General features: G+C 37.5%; 4 protein-coding genes, 2 long non-coding RNA genes and 3 pseudogenes across 10 annotated transcripts; 4 read left to right on the top strand and 5 right to left on the bottom strand.

The window, feature by feature from the left end:
• The first annotated feature begins 73 nt into the window (after window positions 1-73).
• On the top strand, window positions 74-2,052 carry LOC149043203 (uncharacterized). Its single transcript, XR_016188450.1, has 2 exons — window positions 74-197; window positions 296-2,052. It is a non-coding gene; the product is annotated as an uncharacterized LOC149043203 (long non-coding RNA).
• LOC149043202 (heat shock protein beta-1-like) lies at window positions 1,640-3,588 on the bottom strand (annotated as a pseudogene). The gene is made up of 2 exons (XR_016188444.1): window positions 3,457-3,588; window positions 1,640-2,836 (listed from the first exon to the last, which is right to left on the bottom strand). The product of XR_016188444.1 is annotated as a heat shock protein beta-1-like (transcript).
• A 1,654-nt stretch (window positions 3,589-5,242) lies between these two features.
• LOC149043201 (uncharacterized) lies at window positions 5,243-7,022 on the bottom strand. The gene is made up of 2 exons (XM_089212322.1): window positions 6,771-7,022; window positions 5,243-6,474 (listed from the first exon to the last, which is right to left on the bottom strand). The coding sequence occupies exons 1-2, from the start codon at window positions 6,809-6,811 to the stop codon at window positions 5,745-5,747; spliced, it is 771 nt and encodes a 256-aa protein (XP_089068448.1). The 5' UTR covers window positions 6,812-7,022; the 3' UTR covers window positions 5,243-5,744.
• A 75-nt stretch (window positions 7,023-7,097) lies between these two features.
• LOC149043200 (uncharacterized) lies at window positions 7,098-7,845 on the top strand. The gene is made up of 2 exons (XR_016188449.1): window positions 7,098-7,240; window positions 7,339-7,845. It is a non-coding gene; the product is annotated as an uncharacterized LOC149043200 (long non-coding RNA).
• An 833-nt stretch (window positions 7,846-8,678) lies between these two features.
• Window positions 8,679-10,729, bottom strand: LOC149043199 (uncharacterized). The gene is made up of 2 exons (XM_089212334.1): window positions 10,543-10,729; window positions 8,679-9,903 (listed from the first exon to the last, which is right to left on the bottom strand). Exons 1-2 carry the CDS (start codon window positions 10,581-10,583, stop codon window positions 9,657-9,659), a joined length of 288 nt encoding a protein of 95 aa, XP_089068460.1. The 5' UTR covers window positions 10,584-10,729; the 3' UTR covers window positions 8,679-9,656.
• Window positions 10,730-13,023: 2,294 nt separating this feature from the next.
• On the bottom strand, window positions 13,024-14,842 carry LOC149043198 (uncharacterized). The gene is made up of 2 exons (XM_089212328.1): window positions 14,549-14,842; window positions 13,024-14,251 (listed from the first exon to the last, which is right to left on the bottom strand). The coding sequence occupies exons 1-2, from the start codon at window positions 14,587-14,589 to the stop codon at window positions 13,528-13,530; spliced, it is 765 nt and encodes a 254-aa protein (XP_089068454.1). The 5' UTR covers window positions 14,590-14,842; the 3' UTR covers window positions 13,024-13,527.
• A 2,087-nt stretch (window positions 14,843-16,929) lies between these two features.
• On the bottom strand, window positions 16,930-18,464 carry LOC149043197 (uncharacterized; annotated as a pseudogene). The gene is made up of 2 exons (XR_016188872.1): window positions 18,307-18,464; window positions 16,930-17,670 (listed from the first exon to the last, which is right to left on the bottom strand). The product of XR_016188872.1 is annotated as an uncharacterized LOC149043197 (transcript).
• An 886-nt stretch (window positions 18,465-19,350) lies between these two features.
• Window positions 19,351-25,945, top strand: LOC149043195 (uncharacterized). 3 transcript variants are annotated; one of them, XM_089212318.1, is made up of 4 exons: window positions 19,351-19,492; window positions 20,422-20,484; window positions 23,897-23,985; window positions 24,393-25,945. In XM_089212318.1, exon 4 carries the CDS (start codon window positions 24,614-24,616, stop codon window positions 25,442-25,444), a length of 831 nt encoding a protein of 276 aa, XP_089068444.1. In that variant the 5' UTR covers window positions 19,351-19,492; window positions 20,422-20,484; window positions 23,897-23,985; window positions 24,393-24,613; the 3' UTR covers window positions 25,445-25,945. The 3 variants fall into 3 exon arrangements, with proteins under 3 accessions (XP_089068444.1, XP_089068443.1, XP_089068445.1); XM_089212317.1 differs by lacking the exon at window positions 23,897-23,985 and having other exon boundaries at window positions 24,393-25,713; XM_089212319.1 differs by lacking the exon at window positions 19,351-19,492 and having other exon boundaries at window positions 20,111-20,484.
• On the top strand, window positions 21,203-23,899 carry LOC149043196 (uncharacterized; annotated as a pseudogene).
• Window positions 25,946-27,198: the final 1,253 nt, after the last annotated feature.

Raw genomic sequence — 27,198 nt, 5'->3', positions numbered from 1 at the left:
GGTAGAAATTACCCGAAAATTCTAGAAAGTTTTTTAGCAGGAGCGAAATGGACACTGGGAGACATATGACGTCATTTTGCAATATGGCGGACAAGTAACAAGAATATTTCGTCGATCATGCTACGATTACAAAAGAATTTCTCTGCGAAAAAGTGCATAAAATTTTCTTTTGAGAAACTTTGGCTGGAGAATCATAAGTAAGTTTTGTACGGCGCCTCCTAAACAACGAATAAGGTATGAAGGTCAGTGGCTTCACTGTCTTGGAGTCTGTTTAGCTCCACGTACTCTATTTCAGGTTACCGGCGGCGTGGAAGGATTCATTGAGATGAAGGCTTTTGGTTTTGGGGCATTGTGGTGTGCCTGATAGTGTTATTTTCCTGGTGAGGACACTCTTATGCGTGTGGGTCAAGTGGTGGCTGACATTTTGCCTGCGCCTCATTGAATCTTTTGCTAGTAATTCTGCCATTTTGCAAGGTCATCATGAACATTTCGTATGACAACGTTCTCAGGCTACTTGGGTTACACATAAGGCGGTGAGATAATTAAAAATGTAAAGTTATTTATGATGCTGTGGTATTTCATTATTAAGAAAGCACGGCAGCAAGGACAGTCGTCAGTTCGATTAATTCAATGCATGCTTGTCAAAAATGTTCACAGAATTTAAACTGGAATATTCTTTCTAACTTTTTGAGAGTGTCAGGTCCTTTTTGATAAATTTCAAAATTTCATTACATTATTTTTGCTTTTGAAGTCAATGAAATATCTGAACCTGTGCACCCAGTAAAATTGCAAATTAGAGGCAGGTAACTCAATATCTGTGGCCATAACATCAATATGCATATTCCCCATACTGTTTTCTGTACAATTCCTAAGGTGCTGGCAAGAGGAATTTGTTTATCAATCAAGAGCTTTAGTTTGTGATCATTTCCTTTATTCTTGCTACCTAAATGTGTGATTTGGGGAGTGAGATTTTCGGAGAATTTAGAGGCTAGTCACTCAAAGGGGTCTAAGGGTTAATAACTCAAAAGAGCATGAAAAATAAAAATAAAGCCAAGTTTGATTTCAATGTGAGTTTTGCTAACTCTGTTTCACACAGATATGGTAATCTTTACTATAATTTTATTTTTTGGGTGCGACAAGATGTTAAATAAGCATTTATAAAATGTTGAATTGGAATGAATTGATAAGATCCTTCTGGGATCATACAGATGCTTTGCTGACAGCTTATCCCCTCAACAGCTGCCACTTGAGGTCTGTTTAAGACAGTTTCAGAGAAGTTTCAATATTCCAATAAAATTCTGTGGATCCATTCGGATTGTTTTTAGTAATGCTGATCATATAGGGGAGGACTTGAGCTAAATATTTTGTCCAAGGTAATGACTTAATGACTTGCCTCTTCATTCTGTAGGTCTTTGGGAGACAAAAACTTGGGGTGGATTTTGACACAAACATAAATTCCCTGTGTCATTTCTTGAACAAATTGTGATGGATTACTTGCTGAAATATGAGCAAGTCTTGCTTTCCAGTAGCAAATAAATTTAATGCCTTGTCTCTGTGACAGATTAAGTGGAATGTCACATTTAAGTTCTTTTGCCTTACACTTAGTAGGACTTTCTGGATGAGACCAAGAAAACAATTATGATGTTTTCAAATATTTATTGCATAATTTCCTTCCCTAAAATAACTTTGAAACAGCCAAAAATAAGTTACAATTATGAAAATAAAGTGCACTGTTAATACTGAATAAAGGGGTAAGTTTCTAACTAATAACAGGGTAGTTAGGTATTATTATTAACTGACCCTAATCTGAACCCCATCACTTTGAGGAATGGCTAATGCTTGAAATGTCAGCTTTTAAGCTCTTTATGGTAGCCCCTCAGTTGATAATACTAAATTACCCTGTAATGTTGCTAACTTCATTTACAATGCTTTCATATTGTTTTTTTCCCTTTGAAGTATATAATTCTAACAAAAGTTGTCAAATATGTAAAGTCAAACTAGATATGTTATTTGCATCATTTATAACCTTGATAAAAAACGATTTTCATGAAACTTTTCTTGCCTGAATTAATCAACTGTACCAACATTTATCAATTAGTCATCTCTTTCGCACAAACTCGATCTACTCTAATTTGGTGTCTGCTGGTTCATCTCTGGTGGAGGGCTTCGGTTCATCCTCTGATTCATTTGTTTCCAGGAGGACATCAACCGCTCTCTCGCGCGGTAATAAGGCGGGGTCACGTGATGCTTCGACCATCAGCAGGCCTTCTTTTGACAAGCGTGATCTTACTGAACTGACGACGACGTCTTCAGGCAGCAGAACACGGTGACTGAAGCCACGTGACCGATTGGCCCTACCATCTTCTAATGTGCGTTTTCCACTGACAATTAACTCTTTTCCATGCAGCTGAATCTTTATCTCTTGTGGCTTAAAGCCACTGACATCCAACTTGGTCTTAAATTTTCCGTCATCCTCTTTCTCTTCCACGTGCTTTAAGCCCTCTATGACGAGGACGCTGCCATCTTGAGTAGTGCGTGACATGACAGTAGTCGGATCGACATTTTGCGGAAGTGGAAAGACCCTCTTGAACTCCCAAGAGTTGAATCCATTTTTTTCTCTAAACGTTGCTTTCCATGTAGGGTTACCTTATCGCTATCAACTTCAAGTGCGATGTTTTCAGGTTTGTAGTGCCTCAGTAGAAGAGACGCAATCTTTACCTTTCCCTCGTTAAACTGTTCGTGCCCCCAGTAGCCGACTTCTTGTTCATATGCCAAAGCCATCTGTCCCCAGTGATCGTGGAAAAAGTCGAACCATCCAGGCTCTCGATTATTGTAACTGTAAGATAAAGAAAGGAATAAGTCATCGGAAACGCTGAAATACTTACGTGAGGGTGGCAAAGGATTCATAGGTGACATGTGATTAAGGTCAGAATATTGATATGTGACGCGTGAATTTTACAGAAAGGCGAGAACGATTCGTGAAGTTATAAACCAGCGTGAGGCGTGATTACCCTCCTGAAATATATGTCTTTTTCGGTAAAAAACTCAGGATTTCATGACACCTTGTACACAAGAAGAGAGATTTGAAGTTTTCCTTTAACATACTTGACGCGTTAATTTGTTTATAAAAGGTACCCCCGCCTCACTACAGTGAACGTGTACCAAGTTTCATGGAATTGTATTCACATTTTACGTGGATGCAGTACAGTTTAAGAAATAGACGATAATCTAAGATTTACTGTAAGGCGTGCATGGGTCAAATTGTGCTCTTACCGAAAGTAATCTACCCAGAAAATCGAACACAATTCTATGGAAAGATTAAAGTCCGTTATAATATAAATTCCACCTAAGCTAAGCCCTTGCGAAATTTATACCACAGTGAAAGCGGTCACTTTTTCCTTGATTTCCTCTTGCATTATCAAATATATCTTTATATGGATTTTTTTAAAAACTTACTTGCCTTGTTGATAGGTCGGAAATGGGAAAGGAAAAGCCATGCTGTCTTATTTTTGAACTTCTTCTGTAGGTACTTGACTTCTTGTTTCTTCCAGGACTTCTGGAAGTTTTGTAAATTGTTGATCGCTCCACAAAGCTTCCCTTTTATATGCTTTGGACGATCCATGTCCACTAAATTTAAACTCTTTGTCAGTACTTCGTAATTATGACGGAAGACGAATTTATCCTGATACAATGTGACTGGACGAAAATGAGCATATTTTTAATTTTAACTGGAAAGAGCGAGTTGATTCTGGAAACTGAAAGACGTAAAGAGACCCAAAATTATAAAATTAACATTAATGCTCCCAAAAAAGATGCTGAGAAAAGCTGAAGTCATTCCAAAATCAACAACAACCTCATGAAGGCAAAATGGCGAAAATGCAAATTGCACTTTCAACAGCGATCTTTTCTTGTAAAAAACCCAAAATAACTAAAATAATATGTACGCAAACCTAACAAAAAAATCGGCGGTTGTCAGAGACAAAATTAACCAGTACAGTCTCTTGCAAAGACGTTGTTTTGCTACAATCAGATAGATGACAAGGGTATTGCTAGAAATCGCCACAGCAGGGAGAAACCAGCCCAAAGTACTGATCAAATCTCCCTTCATGCTCAAGAAACTCAAGAGACCGCGCGGTTTAACTGGTTTTGACTGACTAAAACAAACCTCGACGTAAGATCTTCGAGAAGTACGAGTACGTGACAAACAAAAATAAACTTAGTAAATGCCAGATATGAGTTGTTTGTCGTTTAATTTTCAGCATTGTTTAAAGTAACTTGTTTAAGTTTCTCCAATTTCCATTTCATTATGGTATTGTTAGTCCAACCCTTATTGTCTTTGACAGTTTTAAGGGATGACTGGTATCGCTAATTCAAAGAAGTTCGCTCTTTATCAAATTTCATATTGAATGAAGTTTCCGAAATGATTCTATGCAGGGTACAAAGTGATAGAAAGGTTATTGTGAAAAGTTGGGTTTCGTTTGGACTAAACACCATTAAATAGATGAGAATCAATCGCGATTTGTCGCTTAACCTCATTTCCAATGGAGTTTCTGGATGGAAACAAAGCCTGTTTACTCAACGATTTGTATAGGTAATCGCATGGGGCCGAGTAAAATTAAAGATTAATATCACGCGTGTTTTCAGAAGTTGCTGAAAACACAAGTGAGATTAATCCTCGATTTTACGAGGACCCATTGCGATTACTTGTTAATGAAATAGAGGCCAAAAATACTGAATTTATGAATGCGCTCTTGAGTAATCAGTCACAGGAAGCTATTTAATGTTGACAAAGAATCAATCGCCACAAACGCGCGAATGAGGTAAGTTTAAATTTTATTTTTGCATAAACATACCAGGGCATTGAAAACCAGGCCTGCTGACAAACTTTCAACTTTTTGGCAACAACTACTCAATAGCATAAGCTGTTGCTAGGCAACCTGAGGACCAATCGGCAGCAAGTAATTTTGCCCTCTTCACAAGCAAAATTAAGAAAAAATACCCTCTTCATTATTGACCAATCAGCATTCAGTTATTTTTCCCCCTATGTTATTAGGATATGAACAAAAACTAATTCACGAGGTTTCGTTTGAATGTAATTTTTCATCTATCTCAACTGCGCGCCCCGTTTTCATTATATTTCAGTTTTAGAAACAATCTGGGTCGCCTATAAACAAATTAAGCAAATTCAAAGAAAGGTTTCCTTTCTAGTTTTACAGCAATAAACCCAAAAACAGGAATACACTGATGGTTTTAAAATTTATTGAATTAATTCACTTCAATTGTCGAGGGCTTAATTTAAACGACAGTACCAATATCATACCATGGTTAAAGAGATAGTTTTAGAATTGAAACAGAAAAAGATAACAATTCAATATTTTCGACTAAAAAAAATAAGCTCAGAATCTATTACTCCCGATAAAAATTACAAAAATTATATAATATTTTAATATGAACGATTTTGTTTCAATTCATCAATTATAATCATAAACATTCTAGTTGAAAACTTAATCATAATATAACTTTGTCAGTTTTGACTATATTTTTCATTGAACAGAACAAAGATCCTCATATCTCTCATCTGTTACGTTGCTACTTTTGTCATAAATCAAAGACGCGCTTTTTAAGTTTCTGCTATTTCAGTACTAGTTAAGGGCTTAGTTTTCCTTACATGAAATAATTAGCGGCAACAAAATTGATCAAATACGATTGGTACATTTTGGTCTTTTCGTTCTTAAAAGATGAAATTACTCCACAGTTTCTGCTGTTTCACCGCTGGTGGAGGGCTTTGGCTCATCCTCTGGTTCATCTGTCTCCATGGCAATGTCTACGGCTCTCTCGCTTGGCAACAAAGCAGGGTCACGTGATGCTTCAATCGTCAGCAGGCCTTCCTTTGACAATCGCGACGACACCGAAGCAAGAACTATGTCATCAGGCAGCACAATGCGGCGGCTATAATCACGTGACCGGTAAACCTCGCCATCTTTCGATTTGTGTTTCCCACTGACACTTAACTCATTTCCACGGATCTGTACCTTGATCTCATCTGGCTTAAAGCCACTGACATCCAGCTTAATTTCAAATTTCCCGTCATCCTCCTTCTCTTCCAGCCGTTTTGAGCCCTCAATGACGAGGGCGCCGCCATCTTGAGTAGTGCGTGACTTTACGGTAGTTGGATCGATATCTTGTGGTAGTTTAAAGACTCTCTTGAACTCGCTTGTGTCAAATCCATATTCTCTCTCTGAGTGATGCTGCCCATGTAAGGTCACCTTGTCGCTATCAACTTTGAGTGTGATGTCTTCAGGTTTGAACTGGTTTAGCGGGACAGAAGCGATCTTCACTACTCCCTTGTGGGACTGTTGCTGTCTTTTATGGAAGTAAGGGTTGACCACTTCTTGTTCATATGCCGATGCGATCTCTCTCCACAGATTGTGGAAAAAGTCGAGCCCTCCAGGCGCAGGCACGCGGTTGTAGTAACTGCAGCACCGAAGAAAAGCAAAATTTTTAAGATAATAGTCGAAAAAAAAACACTCCCACATCTCTTAAGTGTCTAAACAGATAGAAATATTTTATTCTTATCTATTCGTAGCCGTGGCTTTTCCAACCAAACTTCAGGAATACTCTCACAGACAATAATAATTAAGTATATTAGCACTTCCCTCGATATTGAATGATTCATTAGTGTTAGAAGATAGATACATTACTCAAGCATAGATAAATAAGTTTACCAAGGATCTACACTGATATTTGTGTTGAAATAGTTAGGAACTCACTTGCACGGATGATAAGCTGGAAATCTGAAAACGAGAGCCATATTTTTCCTCTGTTGAAATTTCTCTTTTGCTTCCTGTAGTTTGTAGTTACTTCTTTCTTCTTGGATCTCTGAAGTCTTCTTAAGAACTGTTGATCACTCGGCGAAAAGCGTCCATATATACTCGTGGCTTTTATTCTAGAACGATCCATCGTTGCTAAAATTAGGGGATTTGTCAGTGCCTCGTAAGAATGACTGGTTGCCTTTTTATCCTGACTCAGCAGCTCAAGCGCAAGGTAGAAATTTCCCGAAAATTCTAGAAAGTTTTTTAGCAGGAGCGAAATGGACACTGGGAGACATATGACGTCATTTTGCAATATGGCGGACAAGTAACAAGAATATTTCGTCGATCATTCTACGATTACAAAAGAATTTCTCTGCGAAAAAGTGCATAAAATTTTCTTTTGAGAAACTTTGGCTGGAGAATCATAAGTAAGTTTTGTACGGCGCCTCCTAAACAACGAATAAGGTATGAAGGTCAGTGGCTTCACTGTCTTGGAGTCTGTTTAGCTCCACGTACTTTATTTCAGGTTACCGGCGGCGTAGAAGGATTCATTGAGATGAAGGCTTTTGGTTTTGGGGCATTGTGGCGTGCCTGATAGTAATATTTTCCTGGTGAGGACACTCTTATGCGTGTGGGTCAAGTGGTGGCTGACATTTCGCCTGCGCCTCATGGAATCTTTTGCCAATAATTTTGTCATTTTGCAAGGCCATCATGAACATTTCGTATGACAACGTTCTCAGGCTGCTTGGGTTACACAAGATAACTAAAAATGTAAAGTTATTTATGATGCTGTGGTATTTCATTATTAAGAAAGCACGGCAGCAAGGACAGTCGTCAGTTCGATTAATTCAATGCATGCTTGTCAAAAATGTTCACAGAATTTAAACTGGAATATTCTTTCTAACTTTTTGAGAGTGTCAGGTCCTTTTTGATAAATTTCAAAATTTCATTACATTATTTTTGCTTTTGAAGTCAATAAAATATCTGAACCTGTGCAATCAGTAAAATTGCAAATTAAAGGCAGGTAACTCAATATCTGTGGCCATAGCATCAATATGCATATTCCCCATACTGTTTTCTATACAATTCCTAAGGTGCTGGCAAGAGGAATTTGTTTATCAATCAAGAGCTTTAGTTTGTGATCATTTCCTTTATTCTTGCTACCTAAATGTGTGATTTGGGGAGTGAGATTTTCGGAGAATTTAAAGGCTAGTCACTCAAAGGGGTCTAAGGGTTAATAACTCAAAAGAGCATGAAAAATAAAAATAAAGCCAAGTTTGATTTCAATGTGAGTTTTGCTAACTCTGTTTCACACAGATATGGTAATCTTTACTATAATTTTATTTTTTGGGTGCAACAAGATGTTAAATAAGCATTTATAAAATGTTGAATTGGAATGAATTGATAAGATCCTTCTGGGATCATACAGATGCTTTGCTGACAGCTTATCCCCTCAACAGCTGCCACTTGAGGTCTGTTTAAGACAGTTTCAGAGAATTTTCAACATTCCAGTAAAATTCTGTGGATCCATTTGGACTTTTTTTCAGTTATACTGATCATATAGGGGAGGAGCTAAATATTTTGTCCAAGGTAATGACTTAATGACTTCCCTCTTCATTCTGTAGGTCTTTGGGAGACAAAAACTTGGGGTGGATTTTGACACAAACATAAATTCCCTGTGTCATTTCTTGAACAAATTGTGATGGATTACATGCTGAAATATGACCAAGTCTTGCTTTCCAGTGGCAAATAAATTTAATGCCCTGTCTCTGTGACAGATTAAGTGGAATGTCACATTTAAGTTCTTTTGCCTTGAGACCCTACACTTTTAGTAGGACTTTCTGGATGAGACCAAGAAAACAATTATGATGTTTTCAAATATTTATTGCATAATTTCCTTCCCTAAAATAACTTTGAAACAGCCAAAAATAAGTTACAATTATGAAAATAAAGTGCACTGTTAATACTGAATAAAGGGGTAAGTTTCTAAATAATCTGTGGTGCCATGTCAATGGGAATAATAACAGGGTAATTAGGTATTATTATTAACTGACCCTAATCTGAACCCCATCACTTTGAGGAATGGCTAATGCTTGAAATGTCAGCTTTTAAGCTCTTTATGGTAGCCCCTCCGTTGATAATATTAAATTACCCTGTAATGTTGCTAACTTCATTTACAATGCTTTCATATTGTTTTTTTCCCTTTGAAGTATATAATTCTAACAAAAGTTGTCAAATATGTAAAGTCAAACTAGATATGTTATTTGCATCATTTATAACCTTGATAAAAAACGATTTTCATGAAACTTTTCTTGCCTGAATTAATCAACTGTACCAACATTTATCAATTAGTCATCTTTTTCATACAAACTCGATCTACTCTAATTTGGTGTCTGCTGGTTCATCTCTGGTGGAGGGCTTCGGTTCATCCTCTGATTCATTTGTTTCCAGGAGGACATCAACCGCTCTCTCGCGCGGTAATAAGGCGGTGTCACGTGATGCTTCGACCATCAGCAGGCCTTCTTTTGACAAGCGTGATCTTACTGAACTGACGACGACGTCTTCAGGCAGCAGAACACGGTGACTGAAGCCACGTGACAGATTGGCCCTACCATCTTCTAATGTGCGTTTTCCACTGACAATTAACTCTTTTCCATGCAGCTGAATCTTTATCTCTTCTGGCTGAAAGCCACTGACATCCAACTTGGTCTCAAATTTTCCGTCATCCTCTTTCTCTTCCACGTGCTTTAAGCCCTCTATGATGAGGACGTTGCCATCTTGAGTAGTGCGTGACGTGACAGTAGTCGGATCGACATTTTGCGGAAGTGGAAAGACCCTCTTGAACTAGTATGTGTTGAATCCATTTTCTCTTTTGAAACGTTGCTTTCCATGTAGGGTTACCTTGTCGCTATCAACTTCAAGTGCGATGTTTTCAGGTTTGTAGTGCCTCAGTAGAAGAGACGCAATCTTTACCGTTCCCTCGTTAGACTGTTCCTGCACCCAGCAGCCGACTTCTTGTTCATATACCAAAGCCATCTGCCTCCATAGCTCGTGGAAAAAGTCGAACCATCCAGGCTCTCGACTATTGTTACTGTAAGATAAAGAAAGGAATAAGTCATCGGAAACGCTGAAATACTTACGTGAGGGTGGCAAAGGATTCATAGGTGACATGTGTTTAAGGTCAGAATATTGATATGTGACGCGTGAATTTTACAGAAAGGCGAGCGCGATTCGTGAAGTTATAAACCAGCGTGAGGCGTGGTTACCCTCCTGAAATATATGTCTTTTGCGGTAAAAAGCTCAGGATTTGATGACACCTTGTACACAAGAAGAGAGATTTGAAGTTTTCCTTTAATATAATTGACGCGTTAATTTGTTTATAAAAGGTGTATTTGACGAGATCGGTACCCCCGCCTCACAACAGTGAATGTGTACCAAGTTTCATGAAAATGTATTCACATTTTACATGGATGCAGTACAGTTTAAGAAATAGACGATAATCTAAGATTTACTGTAAGGCGTGCATGGGTCAAATTGTACTCTTACCGAAAGTAATCTACCCGGAAAATCGAACACAACTCTATGGAAAGATTAAAGTCCGTTATAATATAAATTCCACCTAAGCTAATCCCTTGCGAAAATTTATACCATAGTGAAAGCGGTCACTTTTTCCTTGATTTCCTCTTGCATTATCAAATATATCTTTATATGGATTTTTTTAAAAACTTACTTGCCTTGTTGATAGGTCGGAAATGGGAAAGGAAAAGCCATGCTGTCTTATTTTTGAACTTCTTCTGTAGGTACTTGACTTCTTGTTTCTTCCAGGACTTCTGGAAGTTTTGTAAATTGTTGATCGCTCCACAAAGCTTCCCTTTTATATGCTTTGGACGATCTATGTCCACTGAATTTAAACTCTTTGTCAGTACTTCGTAATTATGACGGAAGACGAATTTATCCTGATACAATGTGACTGGACGAAAATGAGCATATTTTTAATTTTAACTGGAAAGAGCGAGTTGATTCTGGAGACTGAAAGATGTAAAGACGTAAAGAGACCTAAAATTGTTATATTAACATTTTATTATACCCGAAAAAGATGCTGGGAACACCTGAAGTCATTTCCAAATCAACAACAACCTCGTGAAATCAAAGTGGTGGACATGCGAATTGCACGTCCAACAGCGATCTTTTCTTGTAAAAAGCCGATAACAAAGAAAATAATATGTAAGTAAACCTAACAAAAAATCGGCGGTTGTCAGAGACAAAATAAACCAGTACGGTTTCTTACAAAGACGTTGTTTTGCTACAATCAGATAGAGGACAAGGGTATTGCTAGAAATAGCCTCGGCAGGGAGAAACCAGCCAAAACTCTTTTTTAAATCTTTTGCTTTCATGCTTAGGAAACTCAAGAGACCGCGCGGCTTAATTGATTTTGACTGGTTAAAACAAACCTCGACTCGAGAAGTACGAGTACGGGACAAACAAAAATAAACTCAATAAATGCCAGATATAAGTTGTTTGTCGTCTAATTTTCAGCATTGTTTAAAGTAACTTGCTTAAGTTTCTCCAATTTCCATTTCGTTATGGTATTATTATTCGATTTATATTATTATTGCTTTTGTCAGTACTTCGTAATTATGACGGAAGACGAATTTATCCTGAGACAATGTGACTGGACGGAAATGAGCATATTTTTTAATTTTAACTGGAAAGAGCGAGTTGATTCTGGAAACTGAAAGATGTAAAGAGACCCAAAATTATAAAATTAACATTAATGCTCCCGAAAAAGATGCTGAGAAAAGCTGAAGTCATTCCAAAATCAACAACAACCTCATGAAGGCAAAATGGCGAAAATGCAAATTGCACTTTCAACAGCGATCTTTTCTTGTAAAAAACCCAAAATAACTAAAATAATATGTACGTAAACCTAACAAAAAAATCGGCGGTTATCAGAGACAAAATTAACCAGTACAGTTTCTTGGAAAGACGTTGTTTTGCTACAAATCAGATAGATGACAAGGGTATTGCTAGAAATCGCCACAGCAGGGAGAAACCAGCCTAAAGTACTGATCAAATCTTCTGCCTCCATGCTCAAGAAACTCAAGAGACCGCGCGGCTTAACTGGTTTTGACTGACTAAAACAAACCTCGACGTAAGATCTTCGAGAAGTACGAGTACGTGACAAACAAAAATAAACTTAGTAAATGCCAGATATGAGTTGTTTGTCGTTTAATTTTCAGCATTGTTTAAAGTAACTTGTTTAAGTTTCTCCAATTTCCATTTCATTATGGTATTGTTAGTCCAACCCTTATTGTCTTTGACAGTTTTAAGGGATGACTGGTATCGCTAATTCAAAGAAGTTCGCTCTTTATCAAATTTCATATTGAATGAAGTTTCCGAAATGATTCTATGCAGGGTACAAAGTGATAGAAAGGTTATTGTGAAAAGTTGGGTTTCGTTTGGACTAAACACCATTAAATAGATGAGAATCAATCGCGATTTGTCGCTTAACCTCATTTCCAATGGAGTTTCTGGATGGAAACAAAGCCTGTTTACTCAACGATTTGTATAGGTAATCGCATGGGGCCGAGTAAAATTAAAGATTAATATCACGCGTGTTTTCAGAAGTTGCTGAAAACGCAAGTGAGATTAATCCTCGATTTTACGAGGACCCATTGCGATTACTTGTTAATGAAATAGAGGCCAAAAATACTGAATTTATGAATGCGCTCTTGAGTAATCAGTCACAGGAAGCCATTTAATGTTGACAAAGAATCAATCGCCACAAACGCGCGAACGAGGTAGGTTTAAATTTTATTTTTGCATAAACATACCAGGGCATTGAAAACCAGGCCTGCTGACAAACTTTCACCTTTTTCGCAACAACTACTCGATAGCATAAGCTGTTGCTAGGCAACCTGAGGACCAATCGGCAGCAAGTAATTTTGCCCTCTTCACAAGCAAAATTAAGAAAAAATACCCTCTTCATTATTGACCAATCAGCATTCAGTAATTTTTCCCCCTATGTTATAAGGATATGAACAAAAACTAATTTATGAGGTTTCGTTTGAAGGTAATTCTTCATCTATCTCAACTGCGCGCCCCGTTTTCATTATATTTCAGTTTGAGAAACAATCTGGGTCGCCTATAAACAACGCCTATAAAGCAAATTCAAAGTTTTGTAGCAATAAACCCAAAAAAAGAAATACAATGAAGGTTTTAAAAATTTATTGAATTAATTCACTTTAATTGTCGAAGGCTTAATTTAAACTACAGTACTAATATCATACCGTGTTTAAAGAGATGGTTTAGAATTGAAACAGAAAAAGATAACAATTAAGTATTTTCGACTAAAAAAAATAATAAGCTCAGAGTCTATTACTCCCGATAAAAATTACAAAAATAATACAATAATATTTGAATATGAACGTTTTTGCTTCAATTCAATTATAATCATAAACATTTTAGTTAAAAACTTAATCATAATATAACTTTGTCAGTTTTGACTATATTTTTCATTGAACAGAACAAAGATCCTCATATCTCTCATCTGTTACGTTGCTACTTTTGTCATAAATCAAAGAAGCGCTTTTTAAGTTTCTGCTATTTCAGTCCTAGTTAAGGGTTAGTTTTCCTTACTTGAAATAATTAGCGGCAATAAAATTGATCAAATACGATTGGTACATTTTGGTCTTCTCGTTCTTGAAAGATCAAATTATTCCACAGTTTCTGCTGTTTCACCGCTGGTGGAGGGCTTTGGCTCATCCTCTAGTTCATCTGTCTCCATGGTAATGTCTACGGCTCTCTCGCTTGGCAACAAAGCAGGGTCACGTGATGCTTCAATCGTCAGCAGGCCTTCCTTTGACAATCGCGACGACACCGAAGCAAGAACTATGTCATCAGGCAGCACAATGCGGCGGCTATAATCACGTGACCGGTAAACCTCGCCATCTTCCGATTTGTGTTTCCCATTGACACTTAACTCGTTTCCACGGATCTGTACCTTGATCTCCTCTGGCTTAAAGCCACTGACATCCAGCTTAATTTCAAATTTCCCGTCATCCTCCTTCTCTTCCAGCCGTTTTGAGCCCTCAACGACGAGGGCGCCGCCATTTCGGGTAGTGCGTGACGTCACGGTAGTCGGATCGATATCTTGTGGTAGTTTAAAGACTCTCTTGAACTCGCTTGTGTCAAATCCATCTTCTCTCTCTGAGCGATGCTGCCCCTGTAAAGTCACCTTGTCGCTATTAACTTTGAGTGTGATATCTTCAGGTTTGAACTGGTTTAGTGGGACAGAAGCGATCTTCACTACTCCCTTGTGAGACTGATGCTGTCTTTTACGGCAGTAAGGGTTGGCCACTTCTTGTTCATATGCCGATGCGATCTCTCTCCACAGATCGTGGAAAAAGTCGAGCCCTCCAGGCACGCGGTTGTAGTAACTGCAACACGGAAGAAATCAAAATTTTTAATATGATAGTCGAAAAAAAAAAACACTCGCGCATCTCTGAAGTGTCTAAACAGGTAGAAATATTTTATCCTTATCTAGTCGTAGCCGTGGCTTTTCCAACGAAAGTTCAGGAATACTCTCACAGACAATAATAACTAAGGATGTTGGCACTTCCATCGATATTGAATGATTCATTAGTGATAGAAGATAGGTACATTACTCAAGCATAGATAAATAAGTTTACCGAGGATCTACACTGATATTTGTGTTGAAATAGTTAGGAACTCACCTGCACGGATAATAAGCTGGAAATCTGAAAACGAGAGCCATATTTTTCCTCTGTTAAAATTTTTCTTTTGCTTCCTGTAGTTTGTAGTTACTTCTTTCTTCTTGGATCTCCGAAGTCTTCTTAAGAACTGTTGATCACTCGGCGAAAAGCGTCCATATATACTCGTGGCTTTTATTCTAGAAGGATCCACTGTTGCTAAAATTAGAGGACTTGTCAGTGCCTCGTAAGAATGACTGGTTGCCTTTTCATCCTGACACAGCAGCTCAAGCGCAAGGTAGAAATTTCCCGAAAATTCTAGAAAATTTGTTAGCAGGAGTGAAATGGACGCTGGGAGAGGTATGACGTCATTTTGCAATATGGCGGACATGTGGGAAGAATATTTCGTCGATCTTGCTGCGATTACAAAAGAATTTGTCTGCGAAAAAGTTCATAAAATTTTATTTTAGGGAAAATTTGGCTTGATAAACATCAGTAACTTTTTTAACGGCGTCCCCTACGCCACAAATAAGGTATTAAGGTCAGTGGCTTCACTTTCTTGGAGTCTGTTTAGCTCTACTTACTTTATTTTAAGTTACCGGCGGCGTACAAGGATTCATTGAGATGAGGGCTTTTGGTTTTGGGGCATTGTGGTGTGCCTGATAGTGTTATTTTTCTGGTGAGGACACTCTTATGCCTGTGGACCAAGTGGTGGCTGACATTTCGCCTCACACACGATTAAATTATAGCTGTGCGCCTCATTGAATCTTTTGCCAATTATTTTGCCATTTTGCTTGTTCATCATAAACATTTAGTATGGTAACGTTGTCAGGATGCGTGGGTTACGCATTAGGGGATGAGATAATTAGAAAGGTAAAGTTATGATGCTGCGGTATTTCATTATTAATAGAGCATAGCAGCAAGGACAGTCATCTGTTCGATGAATTCAATGTATGACAGTCAAAAATGTCTAACTTTATGAGTGTCAGGTGGTCTTTGAGAAATTTCAAATTTATGATGGTTTTGAAGTCAATGAAATATCTGAACCTGCACACTCAGTAAAACTGCAAATTAAAGGCAGGCAACTTAATATCTGTGGCCATAACATCAATATGCATATTGTCCATACTGTTTTCTATACAATTCCTAAGGTGCTGGGGAGAGGAATTTGTTTAACAATCAAGAGCTTTAGTTTGTGATCATTTCCTTTATTCTTGTGACTGAATGTGTGATTTGGGGAGTGAGATTTTAGGAGAATTTAGATGCTAGTCACTCAAAGGGGTCTAAGGGTTAATAACTCAAAAGAGCATGAAAAATAAAAATAAAGCCAAGTTTGATTTCAATGTGAGTTTTGCTAACTCTGTTTCACACAGATATGGTAATCTTTACTATAATTTTATTTTTTGGGTGTGACAAGATGTTAAATAAGCATTTATAAAATGTTGAATTGGAATGAATTGATAAGATCCTTCTGGGATCATACAGATGCTTTGCTGACAGCTTATCCCCTCAACAGCTGCCACTTGAGGTCTGTTTAAGACAGTTTCAGAGAATTTTTAATATTCCAGTAAAATTCTGTGGATCCATTTGGACTTTTTTTCAGTTATGCTGATCATATAGGGGAGGAGCTAAATATTTTGTCCAAGGTAATGACTTAATGACTTCCCTATTCATTCTGTAGGTCTATAGGTGACAAACAGTTTGGGATGGATTTTGACACAAACATGAATTCCATGTGTCATTTCTTGAACAAATTGTGGTGGGTTACTTGCTGAAATATGAGCAAGTCTTGCTTTCCAGTAGCAAATAAATTTAATGCCCTGTATCTGTAACAGATTAAGTGGAATGTCACATTTAAGTTCTTTTGCCTTGAGACCCCACACTCTAAGTGGGACTTTCTGGATGAGACCAAGAAAACAATTTTGATGTTTTCAAATATTTATTGCATAATCTCCTTCCCTAAAATAACTTTAAAACAGCCACTGTTAAAACTGAGTAAAGGGGTAAGTTTGTAAAGAATCTGTAATGCTGTGTCAGTGGGAATAATAACAGGGTAATTAGGTATTATTATTAACCGACCCTAACCATTACTTTGAGGAATGGCTAATGCTTGAAATGTCAGCTTTTAAACTCTTTATGGTAGCCACTCAGTTGATAATACTAAGTTACCCTGTAATGTTGCTAACTTCATTTACAATTCTTTCATATGCTTTTTTCCTTTGAAGTATATAATTCTAACAAAAGTTGTCAAATATGTAAAGTCAAACTAGATATGTTATTTGCATCATTTATGACCTTGATAAAAAACGATTTTCATGAAACTTTTCTTGCCTGAATTAATCAACTGTACCAACATTTATCAATAAGATTCATATACCATGTCATCTCTTTCTTACAAACTCGATCTACTCTAATTTGGTGTCTGCTGGTTCATCTCTGGTGAAGGGCTTCGGTTCATCTCTGGTGAAGGGCTTCGGTTCATCCTCTGTTTCATTTGTCTCCAGGAGGACATCAACCGCTCCGGCTCTCGCGCGGCAATAAGGCGGGGTCACGTGATGCTTCGACCATCAGCAGGCCTTCTTTTGACAAGCGTGATCTTACTGAACTGACGACGACGTCTTCAGGCAGCAGAACCCGGTGACTGAAGCCACGTGACCGATTGGCCCTACCATCTTCTAATGTGCGTTTTCCACAGACAATTAACTCTTCCATGCGGCTGAATCTTTATCTCTTCTGGCTTAAAGCCACTGACATCCAACTTGGTCTCAAATTTTCCGTCATCCTCTTTCTCTTCCACTCGCTTTAAGCCCTCTATGATGAGGACGCCGCCATCTTGAGTAATGCGTGACGTGACATTAGTCGGATCGACATTTTGCGGAAGTGGAAAGACCCTCTTGAACTCGCATGTGTTGAATCCATCTTCTCTCTCTGAATGGTGCTTTCCATGTAGGGTTACCTTGTCCCTATCAACTTCAAGTGCGATGTTTTCAGGTTTGAAGTGCCTCAGTAGAACAGAGGCAATCTTCACGGTTCCCTTGTTAGACAGTTCGTGCACCCAGTAGCCGACTTCTTGTTGATATGCCAAAGCCATCTGTCTCCATAGCTCGTGGAAAAAGGCGAACCATCTAGGCTCTCGATTATTGTGGCTGTAAGATAAAGAAAGGAATAAGTCATCGAAAACGCACAAATACTTACGTGAGGGTGACAAAGGATTCATAGGTGACATGTGATTAAGGCCAGAATATTGATATATGATGCGTGAATTTTACAGAAAGGCGAGCGCGATTCGTGAAGTTATAAACCAGCGTGAGGCGTGATTACCCTCCTGAAATATACGTTTTTTCGGTAAAAAGCTCAGGATTTCATGACACCTTGTACACAAGAAGAGAGATTTGAAGTTTTCCTTTAATATACTTGACGCGTTAATTTGTTTATAAAAGGTGTATTTGACGAGATCGGTACCCCCGCCTCACAACAGTGAATGTGTACCAAGTTTCATGAAATTGTATTCACATTTTACATGGATGTAGTACAGTTTAAGAAATAGACGATAATCTAAGATTTACTGTAAGGCGTGCATGGGTCAAATTGTACTCTAATCGAAAGTACTCTACCCGGAATATCAAAAACTCTACTATGGAAAGATTAAAGTCGGTTATGATATGAATTCCACGGCAGCTAAGCCCTTGCGAAATTTGGACCACAGTGAAAGCGGTCACTTTTTCCTTGATTTCCTCTTGCATTATCAAATATATCTATATATGGATTTTTTTAAAACTTACTTGCGTTGTTGATAGGTTGGAAATGGGAAAGGAAAAGCCATGCCTTCATATTTTTGAACTTCTGTAGATACTTGACTTCTTGTTTCTTTCAGGACTTCTGGAAGTTTGCTAAATTGTTGATCGCTCCACAAAGCTTCCCTTTTATATGCTTTGGACGATCTGTCTCCAATAAATTTAAACTCTTTGTCAGTACTTCGTTATTATGACGGAAGACGAATTTATCCTGACACAATGTGACTGGACGAAAATGAGTATATTTTTAATTTTAACTAGAAAGAGCGAGTTGATTCTGGAAACTGAAAGACGCAAAGACGTAAAGAGACCTAAAATTGTTATATTAACATTTTATGCCCGAAAAAGATGCGGGAAAACCTGAAGTCGTTTCCAAATCCACAACAACCTCGTGAATGCAGAGTGGTGGACATTAGAATTGCACGTCCAACAGCGATCTTTTCTTGTAAAAAGCCGATAACAAAGAAAATAATATGTACGTAAACCTTACAAAAAAATCGGCGGTTGTCAGAGACAAAATAAACCAGTACGGTTTCTTACAAAGAGGTCATTTTGCTACAATCAGATAGATGACAAGGGTATTGCTAGAAATCGCCACGGCAGGGAGAAACCGGCCAAAACTCTTGTTTAAATCTTTTGCCTCCATGCTCAGGAAACTCAAGCGACCGCGCGGCTTAATTGATTTTGACTGGTTAAAACAAACCTCGACTCGAGAAGTACGAGTACGGGACAAACAAAAATAAACTCAATAAATGCCAGATATGAGTTGTTTGTCGTTTAATTTTCAGCATTGTTTAAAGTAACTTGGTTAAGTTTCTCCAATTTCCATTTTATTATGGTATTATTTTTCGATTTATTGCCCCCGCAGGGTTTTTGGCCCTGGGGCCAAAAACCCGAGGAGGCACCTTAGGACTCCCCGCGTAATATAGAGGAAGACTGGAGAAGAGAGAATGTGGGTATTTTCGGTAGATCATAACCAGAAAAAATCTCGATTTGATCGCTTGCACGGCCGCAAGGTATCAACGTTTTTCCCGCAAATGGTCATGGGCGGCCAGCAAAAAGACACGCGCGCGAGGACTTTTAGGATCGGCGTCTTCGACACGAGATTTGTCCTTGTCGAGATTTCGAGTTAAGCGTCCCTGAAAAGCGTCGAGAAGCGTTTCCAAGTGTAACGGTAAGTGTGTATAGCATCTTTCTAACAATTAAAGGTAGTTTTGAGTTTAAAAGGTGATCAAAATCCGTCAAAAGAGAAACAGTTGTGTGAAGTCTCGATCGAAGGCGGCGGAGGGTCCACAGCTCAGTCAGCTAACGTGAGAACTTAAGGCAAAGAACTTGCAGCATAATTAAAGTATAACCAGATATCAAATACATGAAAAAGTTGAGCTTCTAACTCGTTTGCTTTGATGTTGGATTATTCTCTGAGTTTTAGAGTTTCTTCGGTCAAAGTCCACGCGACCATCAAAGTGTGAAAATCGGGTGAAAAGCGTGGAGAGTGCTGTTTTGTGCTTTAAAGCTGTCTTGACTCATTTGTGTTATACAGAAGTTAATTCAGAAATAATTTCACCGATGCTCAGAAGACGGTGTAAGTTTAGCATTTTGACCGAAAGACTCGGTTAACTCCGATTTGTCAGCCGCAAATCAAGCTTATTGCACAAAGCCGAAAGACTCGACAATTTCTGTTGAGCTTCTAACTCGTTTGCTTTGATGTTGGATTATTCTCTGAGTTTTAGAGTTTCTTCGGTCAAAGTCCACGCGACCATCAAAGTGTGAAAATCGGGTGAAAAGCGTGGAGAGTGCTGTTTTGTGCTTAAAAGCTGTCTTGACTCATTTGTGTTAAACAGAAGTTAATTCAGAAATAATTTCACCGATGCTCAGAAGACGGTGTAAGTTTAGCATTTTGACCGAAAGACTCGGTTAACTCCGATTTGTCAGCCGCAAATCAAGCTTATTGCACAAAGCCGAAAGACTCGACAATTTCTGGATTTGTCAGAGGCAAGTCTGTTATTGGGCGCGAAGGACTCGCAGCACCATTGAAAGTAAACAGTAGTCAAAGAAAGGAAATTACTGGTTGTAACTAGGGATTTGACTTTTGATTATTTTCAGAGTGATACTTACTACAATCGACGTGTTCAAGAGGTACGAAAACGCTGTTGGATCATTACGTGGGTGAGTGTTACATGTTTCCTCAGTTGGAACAAAGAAACGTTCAGTCATGTGGAAACGAAAAAGCCACTTTATGAATTCAGTTTTAAGTACCCCAGGAACTTATTCTTGTGCGTTGGATAGTTTCCTTGAGATATCATCCCATCTATTTTTACCCTATTTGTCAATACTAACTGCGCGAAATGAATTCACAGAACTCCTTTTCAATACATGTGCAAGATACATTGAGTCACAAGAAAATGACAGATTGTTGAGAGAACTAAGGGAACCGCTTTGGGTATATTTACAACACCATTGCCCCTCGTTTTTGTCAAGAGATTGTAATGCGTGCTTCAGTCAGATTTTCGAGGAACGAACCTTTGGTGATCTTTCTTCAGAGGAAATGAATATATTTTCATCTAAGAGAATCTTTGAGTCATTTTGTAAGACCTGCCATGACACTGTAGCTCTCAAAAGCTCTATTTTGGTTAACTATGTGACAAGATCAGCATTACAACAATGTCAATTGGATCACAATTCTTGGCCACATTTTATCTCTGCTATTCAAACTGAACCAGGAAAGTTGAATTGTCCTAATTGTGAAACCCCTACAGATGACCCAGTTTTAACCTATAGTTCACAGGCAAAATTTATCTTTATTGAATTCTCTCCGGAACTTATGGATTTGATAAATTTGTGTGAAAATATGCATGTAGGCTCATGTGAATATAAGTTAAAGGGGATGGTGCGTTGTTATAATGGACATTTTACCTGTGCAGTTCTTACTCAAGGGAACTGGACCTACATTGATGATCTTTGTGTAGGTGTTAAAGAATTTTGTAGTTTAGCCACCCTGAAAAGAAACTTTGCTAAAGGATGGTTCTTTGTAATTTATGAAAGCATGAGCATGTTTAACATAGAAGCAGATCCTATGGCATACAGTAGTTCAATAGATGATAAGGTCCACTATAAGGTTAAGGTAGTGACAAAAAGAAATGATAGCCGCTTAAACAACAACCAGCGATTGCAGTTACAGGGATGGAGAGGAAATTGTGATATTCAGGTCATTATAGATTATCACTCTTGCTTAGAATACATTGCAAAGTATGCCTCAAAGGGTGAAAAAATGTCATCAGTTGCAAAAGATGCCTTTACATCTGTTTTGATTAACTCTCAAAATGAAGATAATAGTCATAAAGCTATAAGAAAAATAATCATGAGAGCTGTAGGACAAAGGGATATGAGCATTCAAGAAGTAATGCATCAGTTACTTTCACTAAAGCTTGTTAGTTCAACATTCCAAGTTATTTCGTCATCACTTGATGGTTCTCGTAAAGTATCTTTATCAGAAAATGATACATTGGACACTGAAAAATCATTGTTAGATTTGTATGCGAAAAGAAATGTGTTTGAAGCTGATCATCCTGGAATTTCTAAATGTAATTTTGTACAATTTGCTTCAAATTACTTCAAGACCAAGTTAGGTATAGAAAAACGCACTAATCCAGTTGTGTTGAAAACATTTCCTAATTATTCGTCTAACACCAAGGGTCCAAATTACGGTTTGTTTTGTCGATACCAATTACTAAAGTATAAGCCATAGTGCAATGTTCTTGATGACGCTTGGTGCAATGAGAAAGCTTCTGATTCTGTTTACATAAACCAATGGCACATATTCTTACAAACGCCTGATGCCCAACTTTTTGTTCCAAACTGGTCACAGCAAATCAATTCTATTTCAGACTATGTGCAACAACTGGTAAATAACGATGACTACATTGAATCTGACACTGGTGAAAGAGAGGAATGGATGATAATTGCAGATATGAAATTGCAAAGTGATAATGGCAACAAGCTTAGTCTGAATTGTCCTTCTGATTTCTATGCAAAGGATAGGTTAAAATACACTGTTCAGGAAATTGGAGATATGCCCCACTGGATTAATATGCAAAAAAAAGGCAACAACTTGAGAAAGGAAACAACTCCAATGCGGGTTAATATCAAAAAATTAAATGATGCCCAAAGGATTGCTTATAACATTGTTCAAGATCACTTTATTTCTGAAAACAAGGAACCACTATTAATGATGATTACTGGACTAGGAGGTTCTGGTAAAAGCTTTGTAATTCAAGCCTTAAGTCAACTTCTGCACACGAAGTGCAGAGTTTGTGCATTCTTTGGAATTGCAGCCTTTAATATCAAAGGAAAAACTTTACACTCGCTTTTGCAACTGCCCATCAAAGGAAAGAAAAATGGGCCACTAAAATCATCAGCATTGGCAAAACTTCAGCATGATCTTGAGGATGTTAATTATCTCATCATTGATGAATTTTCAGTTATTGGTCAAAATATGTTTGGCTGAATAAATAGATGCTGTAAGCAGGCAACTGGTATTTCTACAGTTCCCTTTGGTGGTATGTCTATTATATTAGTTGGGGATATTGCACAGTTACCCCCAATCACAGACCAGGTTTTGTACCACACCAAACCCAAAAGTGAGTTGGCAGTTGAAGGATACTGCATGTATAAAAAATTTGAGACAGTTGTGAAGTTAGAAATTAATGAAAGAGCTAGGGGTGCTGATGATGAACAACAGCGATTTAGAGGTCTTCAGATAAGAGCCAGGGATGGTAATTCAACATTTGAAGATTGGAATTTGCTTTTATCAAGGCAACCACACAATGTTACTGATATAACAAACTTTCAGAATACAGCTGTCAGATTATCCTTTGGTAATGAAAAAGTTGCTAAAGACAACTATGAAAAGCTAAAGCAACTCCAAGAAACTGTTGTGCAAATAAATGCCCATCACAGCAACCCAAGAGCAAAATCCTTAAGTTCTGAAGAAATGGGTGGACTAGAACCAATAATTTATCTATCAAAAAAAGCTAGAGTAATGCTTACCCGTAACCTTTGGACAGAGGCAGGACTCTGTAATGGTACTATGGGAACTATCAAAGATATAATATTTTCAGAAAGTCACAAGGCTACTATGCTACCCATTGCCATAATTGTACAGTTTGATGATGACTATCTGGGACCAAGTTTTTGTAAAGACACACCTAATTGTGTGCCTATATTCCCTGTCACAAGTTCCTCTAACGCTCTTGGCAATAACTTCGAAAGAGTACAGTTCCCATTAAAACTCGCATGGTCAATGACAATCCACAAGTCACAAGGCTTAACTCTCAAAAAGTGCTGGATTGACCTAGGATCAACTGAAAAGGTTGCAGGTTTAACATATGTTGCATTATCAAGAGTTTGTAAACTCTCCGATACTGTAATTGAACCACTTACTTTTGAAAGACTACATGCATTAAAAAAAACATCTAATTATAAATATAGACTTCTGGAAGAATCCAGGTTAGAACAATTGGCACAACATACATTGCAAAAGAAAAGGAAAAATGTGACATTTTTTATGCATCTCTTACAGTGAAATGGATAACTACAAAAGTCCAAAAAAGAAAATGAAGTTTGGGATGTCATCTCCTCCCTCCTCTCCAATCTCTTCATCCTCTGCAAGTGAGTACGCTAAAGAAATCTTAACATGATTCCAGGATCAGTGCTTACTGGGTTTACTGTGGCCCTGGCCAATTGTTTTTAACCACAACATATTTCATTTTTTTTCTCAAGATATTTATTGAACTCCAAAAACTTCCTTTGGCTTTCACTGTTTCATCTTGGGCCAGGCAAAAAAACAGGCCGTAACTTCACATACATGAATTTGCTAATATGCAACATATGATGCAATGATTGCATAATAATTATAAAAGGAGATTCAAAATTTACTAGCTGCCTTCAATCAATCCAAACAAAGAATTATTTTGAGCAAATAATATACCTGATGTTAAGCAAAGTTTACACAGAAAATGTTTCTAGCATTTTCATAAATAAGTTAACAAAATATAAAATAAACATTTTTTTTTCAGGCTTTACTGGATATATACAAAGAGTAGACCGAAATCGAAAAAGCCAGCAAGGATTTACATATTACTTCGACATCATTCTGCAGACAGCAGTAGACCAAACGCAGATGATAAGAATAATGATAAGTTCTATGGATGACACCACGAAAAGCCAGCTTTTCAAAGACAAACAAAAAGCATAACAGCCCATCACCATAACCAACCTTAGGGTTGTTCAGAGTGGCATGGTGTTTATGCACCAGAACAGCATTGTTAAGGATGTCTCCACAATGGCCATTCCATTTAAATATGTACCACCAGCAGCACCACCCATTACATCTGTAGCAGATGTTTTAAAAACTAAGAGGCAAGGGGATATGGTCACAGTCTCAGGCTTAATTCGATGGGACAGTGAAGCTTCAACACCACAAAACTCTAAACGACCAGTAAGAGATGGTAAATTAGTAGACTCAACAGGAACTATAGATATTTCGATTTGGTCAGACCACATTTCTCTGATCAAGGAAGGGGATTTCTTTGAGATCTCCAACTGCACTGTAAAGTACTACTATGGGTTGAAAATCAGTACCACTACAGAAACCATTATAAAGCCAGCCGAGAAGCAAAATATTACCAACGTAAATACAGATGCAACTGCTATCAAGCCTCAAATCTGCTGCCCAGAAATACAAAATGTCATCATTGACATCAATGCAATGTGCAACACCAAAGGATGTAAGAGCAAAATCACAGGAAACACAGAATCTAAAGTTATGGTTCGTTGCACAGCCTGCAACAGAGCAATGCTCGTTAAAAACTGTTACGTTGACATGAGCACAACCTTTCAACTGGAAAAGGAAGAGAAGCAATTCAACATTGTGGCAAACCATGCCACACTCAGCGTCTACCTAAACGAGGACATTTTCCAATACCGAAACAACATAGATGAACTAACAGAAAAACTTCTGTTGCTGGAAAATGTTGACTTCACATTGTCAAAAAACGGTAAATTTATTACCGAGATAGTAAATCACCAACTGCAGCCACCAACGCCAGAAAAATCAAAAAATGAGTAATAAAAGCAAACATTGTTTCATGTTGGTGACCATCAAATTTGGACACTGTACCATCTTGACATTTTGGAGAACTCCAAAAGTTCAAACAAAAATACTTTATTTTTAATTATTTTTTATATCAATGTTGTTCCCGTTTGAAATTTTATTCATACAACTTTACTTAATATCAAAGTTAAAAACATAATCGTCAGTTAAAGTAGATTTTGAAAAATATATTGTATATATAGTTTCGTTCAAATTTCATACTTTTCTCTTTTTTCCAGTTTTTATAAGCCAAATATATTGTACATACATGTAGTTCCATTCTTTTTTTTCCATTTTGATACCACATCACAATAGTTATATTATATTAATCAATCAAAAAAGATCAATTATTATAAAAATATATTGTCGGTTCCAGTTATAATTCATCCACTTATCGTTTTTACAGTTTATAATAATAGAACGTTCTATTCAACAGACCCATTTTTCAATGCCTTTCAAATAAATTCTATTTAAAATTGCCCTCTTAAGGTAAAATGTTGTGTCTAATAACTAGTCTATTATGTACAAAATGTCAGGTTTAAATATAATAATAAACTGTTCTCCAATGCCACCCATAACATTCCAATGTTAAAACTCACCCAAGTCCCTACATTCTGCTTCTTCTTGATCGTGAAGAACAAACAAATCCAAAGTTAAACCACACAGCAAAAGAAAAAAACATTCCAAGCACTTCCCAAAGCTACATTTTGTACACTTTTAGTATTTTGAGATCCAAAATTACTAAAACCAAAGTACTGAGCCGCAATTCCGTAACAACATAACAGAACAATTACGCAACTGTAAACAACAACCCCAACTAAAAAAAACAAACAAACAAAAGAAAATGGTACTGTAGGGCGGGGGCAGCTCTAGTGAGAACTATAACTAGTATTATTATTGTCTTTGACAGTTTTAAGGGATGTCCGGTATCGCAAATTCAAAGAAATTCGCTCTTTATTACATTTCATATTGAATGGAGTTTCCGAATGATTCCATGCAGGGTTCAAAGCGATACAAGGTTATAGTTGCGTTTCATTTGGACTAAACGCTATTAAAACAGATGAGAATCAGTCGCGATTTGACACTTAACCTCGTTTCTCATGGAGTTTCTGGATAGAAACAAAGCGTCGCATGAGGCCGAGTAAAATTAAGGATTAATATCACACGTGTTTTCAGAAGTTGCTAAAAACACAAGTGATATTAATCCTTAATTTTACGAGGACCCAATGCGATTACTTGTTCATGAAATAAAGGGGAAAAAATACTGAATTTCTGAATGCGCTCTTGAGTAATCGGTCACGGGAAGCCATTTAATATTGACAAAGAATCAATCACCACGAAAGCGCGAATGAAGTTAGTTTAAATTTTATTTTTGCACAACCGTACCAGGATATTGAAAACCAGGCCTGCTGGCAAACTTTCAACTTTTTGGCAACAACTACGCGATAGCATAAGCTGTTGCTAGGCATCCTGAGGACCAATTTTGCCCTCTTCATAGGCAAAATTAAGAAAAAATACTTTCTTCATCGACCAGTCAACATTCAGTAATTTTGCCCTCTATGAGGGTCTCAATGGGGTGATGGCTTTTACGGCTATCTGTTAAAATTTTGGCCAATTTCCTGCTAACGGTTAACACCTTTCCATTGTTTCCACCAGAGATATTTTTTACGGTTAACTTTTTTTACGACTAACGGTTAAAATTTGTCAATTTTTACGTCTAACGGCTAAAT

Source organism: Pocillopora damicornis, chromosome 7 (assembly GCF_964200805.1).
Source record: "Pocillopora damicornis chromosome 7, jaPocDami1.2, whole genome shotgun sequence".
NCBI classification, from domain to species: Eukaryota; Metazoa; Cnidaria; class Anthozoa; order Scleractinia; family Pocilloporidae; genus Pocillopora; species Pocillopora damicornis.
This window is presented reverse-complemented; position numbering and strand designations above follow the sequence as displayed.

Coding starts and splice junctions, on each gene's coding strand:
- LOC149043198 (XM_089212328.1), bottom strand. CDS start 14,589: ATGGCTCTCGTTTTCAGATTTCCAGCTTATTATCCGTGCAG. Junction 14,252..14,548: donor CCAGCTTATTATCCGTGCAG/GTGAGTTCCTAA, acceptor TCCGTGTTGCAG/TTACTACAACCGCGTGCCTG.
- LOC149043201 (XM_089212322.1), bottom strand. CDS start 6,811: ATGGCTCTCGTTTTCAGATTTCCAGCTTATCATCCGTGCAA. Junction 6,475..6,770: donor CCAGCTTATCATCCGTGCAA/GTGAGTTCCTAA, acceptor TCGGTGCTGCAG/TTACTACAACCGCGTGCCTG.
- LOC149043195 (XM_089212318.1), top strand. CDS start 24,614: ATGGTGTTTATGCACCAGAACAGCATTGTTAAGGATGTCTCCACAATG.
- LOC149043199 (XM_089212334.1), bottom strand. CDS start 10,583: ATGGCTTTTCCTTTCCCATTTCCGACCTATCAACAAGGCAA. Junction 9,904..10,542: donor CCGACCTATCAACAAGGCAA/GTAAGTTTTTAA, acceptor TTTATCTTACAG/TAACAATAGTCGAGAGCCTG.